The 12193-nt window shown below is 39.8% G+C and overlaps 1 protein-coding gene and 1 long non-coding RNA gene across 7 annotated transcripts in view; one reads left to right on the top strand and one right to left on the bottom strand.

Moving 5' to 3' along the window:
• Window positions 1-12193, bottom strand: part of LOC105197158 (Bardet-Biedl syndrome 4 protein homolog) — a 184678-nt gene that overhangs the window by 13920 nt on the left and 158565 nt on the right. Inside the window, exon 9 of one of the 5 annotated variants that reach the window (XM_039449763.1) lies at window positions 5989-6596. The exons of the other annotated variants lie outside the window; for them this stretch is intronic. Within the exon in view, the coding sequence (XP_039305697.1) occupies window positions 6535-6596 (62 nt within the window). The 3' untranslated portion in view covers window positions 5989-6534. Of the gene's footprint in view, window positions 1-5988; window positions 6597-12193 lie in introns of those variants that run through there. 5 annotated transcript variants of the gene reach the window in all.
• The window catches only part of LOC120357898, a 59965-nt gene that overhangs the window by 35499 nt on the left and 12273 nt on the right, over window positions 1-12193 (top strand). The gene's annotated exons all lie outside the window — the stretch shown is intronic.

The following is a 12193-nucleotide window of genomic DNA, read 5'->3' as shown; positions in this document are numbered from 1 at the left end:
TGAACATCGAATGCAACATCGAACCGATCTCGAAGCAGCGGGGATACTATATTCCGAGGAGAACCGAACTCCACCCGAGCATTGCCGACTCTCAGAGTATATGAGGGGGACGATCTCGTAGAGAAATCGCCTTTTTAGTTCCTTCCCGAGCGCACACAGCGGTAGAGTGAGCTCTGCCACTGCCGAGAGATCTCAGTAAAGTTTCGATCCTTCCGGTCAACAGGCAAAACCCCAACGTACCCCATGGCCAAACCAGTAAACATAGTAAAAAAAACATCAATTGAACTTAGTACTAGAGCAAGAAAAAACATTAACGTAAAAAACACGTTGCAAAAATCTATTTTGCAATTGTTATAAACAAATTATTAAAAATTAACTGTAGAAGAAAAGTGATTGCGCCAAGCGATTCTACGGGAAAAATTATTAAAGAAACAGATATGATGCTTTTTTGTTATAGTTGTTATAATTGTTATAAACAAATAGTTGCAAAATTGATTTTTTGCAACGTGCTTTTTATGTCAATAATGTTTTTTCACGTTCCGCTCCTATCTCTAATTGTTATTTTTTTTGTTATTTTTATGTTGGTCTGCTCATGTGCTTAAATGGTTGAAAACGAAAAGTAATTCTTTCTCTGTAAAAAAATATTGGGAGTATAAATAAGTTTCCGCCGTTTTTTATCAAAAATTGGGCATTTATTGTGAAAGAACGGTACCTAACCTAATGTTTTATTCGAAGTATTGTCTATCGCTAGCCACTACTTTTTCCCATCTTTCTGGCAGCATACGGATACCGCGTCGGAAGAATGCTTCATCTTTTGAAGCTATCCACAAATCGACACAATTTTTTGTATCTTCATACGATGTGAAGTGTTGCTCAGACAGGCCATGCGCCATCGATCGAAACAGGTAGTAATCAGAAGGAGCAATGTCTGGCGGGTGGGGTAAAACTTCCCAATTGAGTGTTTCCAGGTAGGTTTTGACCGGCGCCGCAACATGTGGACGAGCATTATCATGCAGAAGAATAACTTTGTCGTGTCTGGAGTAGTAGTGGGCACGTTTTTTCTTGAGTACTCGGCTCAATCTCATCAATTGTGTTCGGTAGAGAGCCCCAGTAATGGTTTCATTTGGTTTGAGCAACTCATAATACGACACCAAGCTGATCTCACCAAATACACAACATGAGCTTTTTTCCATGAATGTTCGGCTTGGCTGTCGATGTTGAAGCATGGCCAGGTTGTCCCCATGATTTCTTCTTCTTTGGGTTATCGTAGTGGATCCATTTTTCATCACCAGTGACTATACGATGCAAAAAACCCTTTCGTTTATGCCTGGCAAGCAGCATTTCACATGTGAAGAATTGGCGTTCAACGTTTCTCGGCTTCAGTTCATATGGAACTCAGTTTCCTTGTTTTTGAATCATTCCCAATGATTTTAAGCGATGTGAAATTGCTGGTTGAGTCATTCCTAATGTAAGTGCAAGTGCTTCTTGCGTTTGGCATGAATCTTCATCTAAGTTTCCAATTCTGTGTCTTCGTACACTTTCGGCCTTCCGCTACGTTCTTTGTCTTCGACGTCAAATTCACAGTTCTTAAACTTGTGAAACCACTCATGGCAACTTCTCTCACTTAAGGCAGCCTCACCATATGCTTCTACAAGCAATCGATGCGCTTCGGCTGCAGATTTCTTCAAAGTAAAGAAGTAAATCAAAAGCTCCCGCAAATGACGCTTATTCGGCTCAAAACTCGACATTTTCGCACAAAAAAAGATATATGATGCTGATACAAAATCGCTAATATTTTAAGGTTATGTTGTTGCCAGATGTCCAACCTTACGATATAACGTTTTACAACAGACAATTTCAACCGTAACATACTAGTGGCGCCATTTTTTGTGAAACGGCGGAAACTTATTTATACTTCTTATAACTTTTTTAGATTTACGAAATGATTTAGTTAAATTCTGCTTATTTAAAAAAAAGAAATTTTTATTAAAACCTACTTTTTAAATATACTGATTAGTAATAAACATCAAAATAACCTCGCTTTTAAAGTTATATAAAGGTTTTACAAACATCATACACGTGTTATTTCTACTCAACAATATTTGCAATTACACACGTTTAAAAACCTGAAATTATGACTCAAAAATCAAGTCAAAGTATACGGAGTCGTAGAAACGTTTTAAAAATAATGCCATAAATATTGCAGAATGACTGATAAAGAATCGTAAAGACGTTTCAAAAACTTGTAATGAAGGCTACAAGACAGCTAACATACCATGAAATCGTATAGACGTTACAAACTTTTAAAATAAATATCACATAACAATTAATTTGTACGGAGTCGTACAGACGTTATAAAAACTTCAAATAAATACATTTACATAGACTAATTTTGACGTAGTCATATAGATGTTTTAAAAACTACAAATAGTTGTATAATCGATATTAACTTTTTAATCGTACAATTTTCCGAAGTACATATCATTGTTAGAGCTTTTATTCTTAATGAATAAGTAGACTGTATGCCGGAGAGGACGGGTTTGAAAAGTATACTCGCACGTTCATTTTAGACTTGTAAGCTTTATTTTGTGGCGAACTCAACAGAAATACAATCGCTACTACAGCTACTTACGCGCGCTTTTGCCAACTTAACGATAGAGTCCCTAGAAGTACAGAGTCTGGACATCTGCCCCTAAAATGTCGGTAATGAATATGTCAGTGTATGTATGTGAGCTTTATATGTGTGTATGTTTATCATTGTGTGCACTTGAACGTGTGTATGCTGTTATCGCATTGGCTAAAGAGGATTAAACAGGGATCCGTATTGGTGATGCCATTTTAGGTGCAGTCCAATCACGTGGAACCCCGAGATGTCCAGACTCTCTACTTCTAGGGACTCTACTTAACAATAGCGAAGGGCGCTACCTCGCCCTGGCGGCACTCACGGCGTGTTACCATAACGTTAAATGGCGCGCAATACAAATTATAATCTTACGAAATGCGTACAAGTACGAACATTCTGCCCCCTTGAAAGGACTCAGTCTTTCAACAATCACAATAATACAATATATTAAATATACTGCTAGGATAAAAGATGTGGCAATAGCCTATGAGTATTAACAAAAAATAAACTAGGGGGTTATTAAAATTACTTCTAAGTTGCGCGGTAAAGCTTAAACTATTCTTAACAATATATTACACTTAATCCTATAAAAATGTCGCTGTCGTGACACGTCGCATTCTAATTGCTGACGCCTTCTTTAATGGGCAAAACGCATATCTTTGGCAACGCTCGTTTGACTAGACCTCGACTAGTGCGTACGGTTACTATTTGGACAATACCGTCGGTACCAGGATGTATTTCAGAGATACGTCCCAATGGCCATATCATCGGAGGAGTGCTCTCAGTCTTAATAAAAACCATGGTTCCTATCTTTAAGTTAAGAGGGTTAAACGACTTCCACTTGAATCTTTGTTGCAACTGAGATATGTACTTCTTCAACCATCTATCTCAAAAATGTTGCCTCATTTGCGTGAGCAGTTGATAGCGCGTTAATCGATTTACAGGTACAGCTGTGATATTAATCTCTGGGATGGAATTAATAGCTTCACCAATAATAAAGTGACCCAATGTTAGTGCATGTAAATCTGATATATCATTAGACATGGGCGTGATTGGCCTCGAATTGAGACAAGTTTCAATTTGTACTACAATGGTATAGAGTTCCTCAAGGTTCAACACCCTAATGCCAATGATTTTCCTCATGTGCGACTTTGCGGACTTTACGGCCGCTTCCCATATACCACCCAAATATGTGGCGAGGATGGAGAAATAAATTTCCATTCTATAAATTGTTTGGACAAGTATTCTTGAAGTTGCTGCTGCGTTTCTTTCTTAAATAGCTTTTTCTTTAAATCCAATAATAAATTATTTGCGCCCGCAAATGTAGTGGCATTGTCCGAGTATAACCTGGTGCATCTACCTCTCCTAGAAATAAATCATTTTAAGGCATTAAGAAAGCAATGTGTGCTTAGATTAGTGACTAACTCGAAATGGACAGCCTTGGTCGCCAAACAAACAAAAATGGCCACATAAGCCTTATCGGTTTTATTGCGCGATATCTTTATACTGAACGGCGTAGTCTAATCCCGTGTTGAGAAATGCTTTAGTCTGCGTTGTTCGGACTGCTGGTCAACTACCCATCAATTGATTTGCGCTAATTGGCTTTGTGCAAAAGCACACAATACAATTTCTCAAAACCTGACGAACCGCGCCCTTGCCTGTTATTATCCAATAATCATTACGTAACATGGTTAAAACGTGGACCAGCATGTAGATTCCTGTAGTGTACATTTCTTATAATTAACTTCGTGAGGTGATGTTTAGACAATACGATGAGGTGTTTTTGTGTATATTTTAATGGTGCGTGATGCAATCTTTCCCCCACACGAATCGTTGCTATCAATAAAGGGATGCAAGGTCAAAAGCTTGCCTTTTGAATTTAATTGATGGTTATTTTTATGACTATGTAGTTTCTGAGCAAATTCATTTAATTGATAGATTTTAACAATGTTTATTAACAATGGCCTGACCTATTTCTTGAAGTGTTAGTGAGCTATTAGTACGATTATCTCGGTTAACATATTATTTTTAAATCGTAGACAATATGCTATAACTTGCTTTAATTTCGTAAAAGACGAAAATTTTTCAATGATTGTGGGATCTAATGCAGTGGTTGTAGTATGAGCGACTAACGTGGTCCCGCGGGCCTCTGAAATGATTTCTTTTATGTCTTGATTTGTATATGGATGGAACTGTATGTCATGTTATAGAAAGTCTGGTCCCGTCCATCACATGCTTGGTTTTTTGAGTTTGTCCGGATTGAGTCCTCTAGATAAGGAGTCCGCTGGATTGTCTTTTGATTTCACGTGATACCAAAACGCCTTGATTGTGTCCCGTTGGATCTCTGCCACTCTATTAGCTATGAACGTGTTCCATTTATTGGGTTCGTTGTTTATTCATGTTAAAGTGATTGTAGAATCACTCCAGTAATATATTTTTTGCATTGAGATATCTAAGGCTTGAGCTGCCTTTTTAGCCAACTTGACCAAGAGTACGGCTTCACATAATTCCAATCTTGGTAATGACAATCGTTTTAGCGGAGCCATCCTCGATTTGGCACATAGCAATCTTACAACGCGATCTCCCTCGGTGTTGGCGTTGCGTATATATAGGCAAGTGCCATATGCTGCTTCCGGAGCATTGCAGAAACCATGCATCTCTATTGTCACTGGGTTGTCGCATATTATTTGTCTTGGAGTCGTGATGAATAGGATCTGCAGTAGTCTTGATCTCCACTAACTCTACATTTTGCGTACCTCTCTTGTGATTTCCTCGTCCAACTCTTTATTATCCTGCCACAGGCGTCGCATTACTATCATTGCCTTTACTGTAATGGACCCCAACCATCCGAGGGGATCGTATACTAGTGCAATTTTAGTTAATATCGTGCGTTTAGTAACCTTTTATTCTATATGTTCTAGCTTCAAACTCTATAGTGAAGAGTATCTGCAACTGTGTTCCATGCCTAGGATTTTTGTGCTGCCATCGAGTTGAACGTAGTCGTCGCCTCGTGGTCGCGCACACTGGAAGTCTCGCCCGTGTGCGTGAGGCGACGTATTATAGATGTGCAAGCACAAAGTCACAAGTCGTCTTGGCGCATAAACGTGCGTGTAACGAATCTGACGGCTGTATGAGAGGTCTCGCGTCGCTTGTGTAACTTTCTCTCCGATGCTGCGATGACCACCTCTTCTGCTGCCATCTTGATGAAGCCGCTTGTGCCACGTTGTCGATTGGTGCACTCGAATTTCTTCTTGCCTTGTCGAGAAAATAATCCGACTCGAAGGACCATTTATTAGAGCCTTTATTCTTAATAAATAAGTGGACTGTATGCCAAAGAGGACGGGTTTGAGAAGTATACTCGCACGTTCACTTTAGACTTGTAAGCTTTATTTTGTGGCGAACTCAACAGAAATACAATCGCTACTACAGCTACTTACGTGCGCTTCTGCCAACTTAACGATAGCGAAGGGCGTCACGTCGCCATGGCGGCATTCAAGGCGTGTTACCATAACGTTGAATGGCGCGCAATACAAATTATAATCTTACAAAATGCGTACAAGTACGATCAATCATGTACAAACATTTTATGAAGTTATAAAAACTTTTGTATAACCTTACTCCTTGGGTTAAGGTCAAGGTCATTGAAGCAAGGTTCCGTATTCTGTATTTTTACAAAAAAATGGTTACAATTATCATAATTTAACTGTAACTCATAGTTGTAAATATTTTTAGGGTCAATATATTTAATTATAGTTGTTTTTACCATATATACAAATTATAACTTTTAGTTATTATTGTTCTGCATATTATCAGAAGCAAAGAAAGTTGCAATACTTTTTTTTCGATGAGTTTTGAAATTTAGCCTTGCTCACAAAGCAAATGAACGTAACCGTTTAGATCCTTACAATCGTTCAGTGACCAGACTGCATTCCGAAATTCGTCAAAAAGGGAGTTGCAATCATTTTGCTTCTGTCTATAACAAACGTTTAAAAAGTTCTATTTACTATAATTGTAACTGCATTCAGAGAAATGTTTATTACCGATCAGTTTTATTCATCCATATTTTGATATATACATTTATTATACATGTTATCATTTAAAATTATTATTTCTAGTAAAATTTTGTCATAATTGGTAGAACTGTAAACACAAACTTAATATGATTGATATTATAGCTATAATAAGTTTAAAAATGAACATTATGCTACGTGTTGCTCGTATGTTCATAAATTCTAATAACCAAATAACGGGCCAATAACAAGCAATAAATAAAGTTGTTCTAAATTGAATATATTTTTTCATTGCAAATAAACAAACTGTTCTTCGTAACGCATTTTGTGGTCAGTATTCAAAATATTATGTGTCGCTCATCTGTTCCAGTTTGTTTATTTGTAATGTAAAAACATATTTAATTTAGAACAACTTTATTTATTACTCATTATTCGCCCGTTATTTGGTTGTTAGAGTTTATGAACATACGAGCGACACATAGTGTTCGAGAACCAAGCTTGGTTGATCTGAGTTTCTTTAAAGAGAGCGCGTAGTTTGAATGCGGAAAATAAAATGTGATACCGTCGAAAAGAGAGTGACAGCAAGGTCGTGCGTGTGATACAGAGAGAGAATGAATGAATGAATAAATAAACATTTATTTAGTCCTAGGGCAAGTTCTCTAAGGACACTCAGGAGTACAGTTGAACATAGAGAGTAACAATATTACTTACAAACTAAAACTGAACAAAGTTGCAGGAATATAGTAAGCAACAAAAGAAAAAAGTAAAATATAATAACAAAACAAAAATAAAATAACGTAAGAGTAATAGTGATACTAACAGTGAGTAACGTAGAGGAGGGCTATGCACGAGCCAGGGGGGGGAGGGCATCGCAGCACGGCCGCGGCTCATCAAATAGTCGAAAAGCAAGCGCTTAAAAGCGCTAGTTGAGGCGGCCTCCCTGACGGCAGGAGGGAGATTATTCCATAGAGAGCATGCAGTCAAATGAAAGGAACGTTGATGGGTGGAGGTACGGCAGAAAGAAAGATCGAGGGAAGAGAAGGGTGAGGAGCGCAGGTGTGAGAGAGGACGGTGAAAAAGACGAAAGTTTTTGGAGAGATAGAGGGGAGACGAATTAAGGATGATAGAGAAACAACATGTGAAGTACTCCCTCCTGTCGTCAGAGCTGAGCCACGAGAGGCTACTCTCGTAGTAACCTGCAATGTGCTCATCCTTGCGAAGATTGTAAATGAACCGCGCGCATGAGTTTATTAGGCGTCTTAGCTTAAACTGTTGCCCCGTTAAATCAGTAAAGAGGGTCGCACAGTAATCAAAGACGGGGAAGATGAGAGCCGTGACGAGCTGAGTACGGAGGCGCAAGGAGAGGCAATTGGAGAAAGGCTTTAACCGCTAAAGGATTTCATTAACGCGGCTCGAGGTGTCACGTACTTGCTCCGACCAACTAAGAGAGCTAGATAGGCAGATGCCGAGGTTTGTAACCTTGTCGGTTAATTTGCTTAATGCACCGTTGAGGTGTAGTTGGATGCTGGAGGAGGGAATGCTGTTAATACATTTAGAGGACCCCAGAAGCATTGATTTAGTTTTATGAGCGTTAAGGGTGAGAGTTGTTCAGAACCCAGGACTTGATTGCGGCAATGTCCTCTCTGATCTTAGTGAGAGCGGCGTCAATATCAGCAGGAAAATGAATGTAAATTTGCAGGTCATCCGCGGATGTGATTGCAGACTTGGGATGGACCTGAGGTTGTTGATAAAAAGTGAAAAAAGCAGGGGGCCGACAATCGAGCCTTGGAGAACTCCGGCAACAACAGGCGTCCAAGACAAGAAGGAGCCGTTTGGCCCACGAACACGCTGATGACGCCCCGTGAAGTAAGACCGCACCCATTGGTAGGCAGAAGGAGACAGGCGGAAGAAGCGCAGCTTACGAAGAAGGAGATCGCGAGAGACCGTATCAAAGGCTTTAGTAAAAGCAAACAGGACGAGCAAGGTGACCATCCTTTTATCGATGGCCAGTCTCACGTCGTCAAGCAGCTTCAAGAGGGTCGTCTGTATGCTGTGTGAGATCAGTGATTGCAAGTGTGCGCGGTCGCGGATATGGATGGGGGGGAGGGAGTGTTAGCGTGACGCCGAACATGGATGACCCCATTTCTCACCCACGAGAGACGTAGGCGTCCTTCCCTAACAGCGCGCCTTGCCTCACCAAAGACTTCACGGGCACGAGGAGAAAGCCGCTCGTTGACATCGATGACTCCGGGTAAAAGACCAAGAACGTCGGATCCATCCAGCATCCCCCTAGCTCTCTTCCCAGCAATCTATTGGTTGCAGACATCGCACGTGGGCAGCAGTAATCAAGTTCAAAGAAGCGGAGCGAGCAAGCATGCAAGTGACGGTACTCATGTAATCGCAGAGAGAGGAGAGAGAGATAGAAAGAGAGTCTATGGAATGAAGCGAGAGATAGAGAAGATGTGAGGCCCCGTAATAGTAGAGATGAAAAAGTCAAGCTGACAAAGAGATGCCTCGAACTGCGAAAAACAAAATCAGATGAGCCATAGTTTTTTTGAAAGGGGGGGGGGAGGTCGAGGGTATAAAAAGTGTCAGAGTGTTTGAGTGCATGGACTATTGTTTCAGAGATATTGTGAAGTTTGGCATTCACCATGAGGTACGTTAAGCATGAAGCGTTGTGGCTGAAGAGCCTAAGGCACGTGCGTTCTATTTTGTTCTCGGCGGCTGCGTGAAGAGAGGTGTTTGAAATCTTGCAGTGCCAACTTTTTTTTCAATAATAGCTACTTTTATCAATTGTAATTAATTTTTATTATTCTTAGCAAAATTTGCGCTGCCCTAGCGATAGTCTTTCCTGAGAGAGCATAGAGCGAAGACAAGTTGTAATCACGCGACGCTTGTAATATTTAAATTAAAATATAGTAACTGTTCGTGACGACAAGTTCCGCTTTATTTTGATCTCCCCAGTCCGGCAAACTCATTAACGATCTTGCGTTAACAAATTTAATACTCATATTAATACTAATTTAAGTGAATGAAATTATTTAGATAAATAAAATGATTCAAGAATGTAAAAATTTTTTTAACATGGTCCTGTTGTAGCCTGAGCTAACACCAGTGCATATCAACAAAAAGCGATTTCGTTGCTATGCATATTAATTTTAAGTAAATACTCGTGTTTCGGAATCGACTGAAACGCGAAAGCAACAGAAAGCGCGGATCGTCTTTCAAAAGACGTGCAGAAAACGTGACAACAACGGAAAACAAGATAGTCTTTCGCCGGATGTTGTACCTCCGCCGATTCAGCGTGTAGCCAACCTGCAATTCAGCATCAGCAATATTAAGTGATAAAAAGGGTCTCCAAATCGGGAAACGGCGGAGAATAATTTGAACAACCGTCAGAGTAACATTACGGCCGTGCGTAATTTATACGTCGAGCCGTGATGCGATAAAAAAGAAGATAACGCGCACCACGGCCCAATATAACGGGTCAACTAAATATAAGTACTGCCTATACAACAAGAAACATTAAGAATAAATCTATTATATATTGTGACAAGAAAGGTGTTTCTTGATTGGCAACCCGTCTGAGCTACTGCTGTCCCGTGAGTTCTAACTCTTTGGGCAAAACCGAATCCCGAAATACCTACCAACGTGCCTGGACCACCACCGGGCACAACATTAAAATTAGTGGCAGCGGTGGGATTTCGCTTAAGATATCGCTCAGACAAAGCCAGAAAGCAGAATAATCCTGCAAGTCGCATCGACGACAACTGAGAAACAACGTCAGGGAACTGCACAAAAAAAGGACACCTGCCAGTAATCGAGAACATTGAGAAAATTGCAACACTTCAAGGAATGATAGGTAAAATAAAGGACCAGGGCTAAGGACCACAGCATCGTCAGCTGAAACGAGACGACAAGCCATCTCTAAGATCACCGCTGACCTACCGCAACAGCCAGCGGCCAACGAACGCGAGCCCAGCTGGAGCGTGCAGATAACAACAGAGGAAGCATAACCCAACACCAACATGCGAGCGAGCACTGCGTTACTACTGTAAGTCAAATTACTTTCATAAATTCTCGACACAATAAAATAGTAAACAGTGACGGTAGGCTAGATCCCTCAATAACTTCATAAAAGTTGCGGTAACTGCGCTAAAATTGATTCGCAAACAAATAAATAAATAAAAACGAGCGACACGAAGAACGTAATAACAGAAAGCGGGATCCCTATAAATCCACTTGACTTTAGTCTCTTAAATATGAACGGAGACGGACTCAACGGTACGACGCAACAAATCGGCTCTACCGCGGCAAATTATCCCGCTGGATCGGTCGTTTAATTTATCAAATAATACGGTAGATAACGAAACGCAAAATTTAACAAGTTGGCATAATAATGAATCCGATCAAAATAGAAGAACCGGTTATAATATGCCAAACGCGAATAATTTTCTTTTACATGAATTATTACGCGAAATAAGGGAACTTCGGGTATCTTTCACGGAAACCATACCCAAAGCCCGCGGTACCCCATCTAAGGACCCGAATTAAGAAACAAGAAGTTTCCATAATCAAGATCGCAAACTTTCCTATGACCAATTTATGTATAATATAAGAAATCAAAGAGGATCAACTGTTAGCTTCTTAAAGTTGAAAAATGCTCGAAGCATGATCCTAGATATAGACGAAACTTCCCGAGACCGCGTAAAAGAATATATAAATGCTAGCTCATATGCTATGAAAAATATTCACCCAGCGGAAGAGGACTCACTACTTGAGGCTATGATCTGCACAAAATTTAAAGAAAAAGCTATGACTGATTTCCAAACACGGGATATAAGAAGTTACCAGCAATTAAAAAGAGAACTAAAAAACGAATATTTAGGCAAACGAAGCACAGCGCATTTACAAATAGAATTTAATTTACTAAAACAAAAAAATGAAGAAAGCGTATAAGACTTCGGACGCCAAATAAATACATTGGCAATGGATCTGTATGAATCCATGAAAAAGAGCAAAAAGTACACTCAAGAACAACAACGAGCCATTTTAGAAAGTATTAGAGAACAGACTCTCCATAATTATCAGACCGGATTGCACGAGGATATCAAGCTCTTTGTACGCGCACAGCGATATCCAATACTAGCTGAAGCGATAACCGACGCAACCGCCGAAGAAAAAATTAAAGGGCCAAACAATCGAAATCCAAATTTCTATCAAAAGAATAAATCAGAGTTCCAAGAACGGATCCTCTCGTATAAAACACCGCAATGCAGAAAATGCGGAAAAACAGGGCACTACAGGCAAGACTGCTGTAGTAGCCGATATGCAAACCGCTTCTCATTACCAAAACCGGAAAATTGTTCTCACATAAATACTTTTAAAAAGTATTGCAATCATTGCAAGAAAAAGGAGCACATCTGCAAAGAATGTTGGTGGTTAAACAATCAAAGAAACACTCCAACGAAAAAAATAGAAACCTACCGAAATGGTAATAAAGCAGAAAAAAAGACGAGCAATAAAGAGCTCGGACAGAGTAGCGAAGAAAAAGAAGAGG

This window comes from Solenopsis invicta, chromosome 5 (assembly GCF_016802725.1).
Source record: "Solenopsis invicta isolate M01_SB chromosome 5, UNIL_Sinv_3.0, whole genome shotgun sequence".
NCBI lineage: Eukaryota > Metazoa > Arthropoda > Insecta > Hymenoptera > Formicidae > Solenopsis > Solenopsis invicta.
The sequence above is the reverse complement of the archived record's forward strand: the minus strand, read 5'-3'. Positions and strand labels throughout refer to the sequence as shown.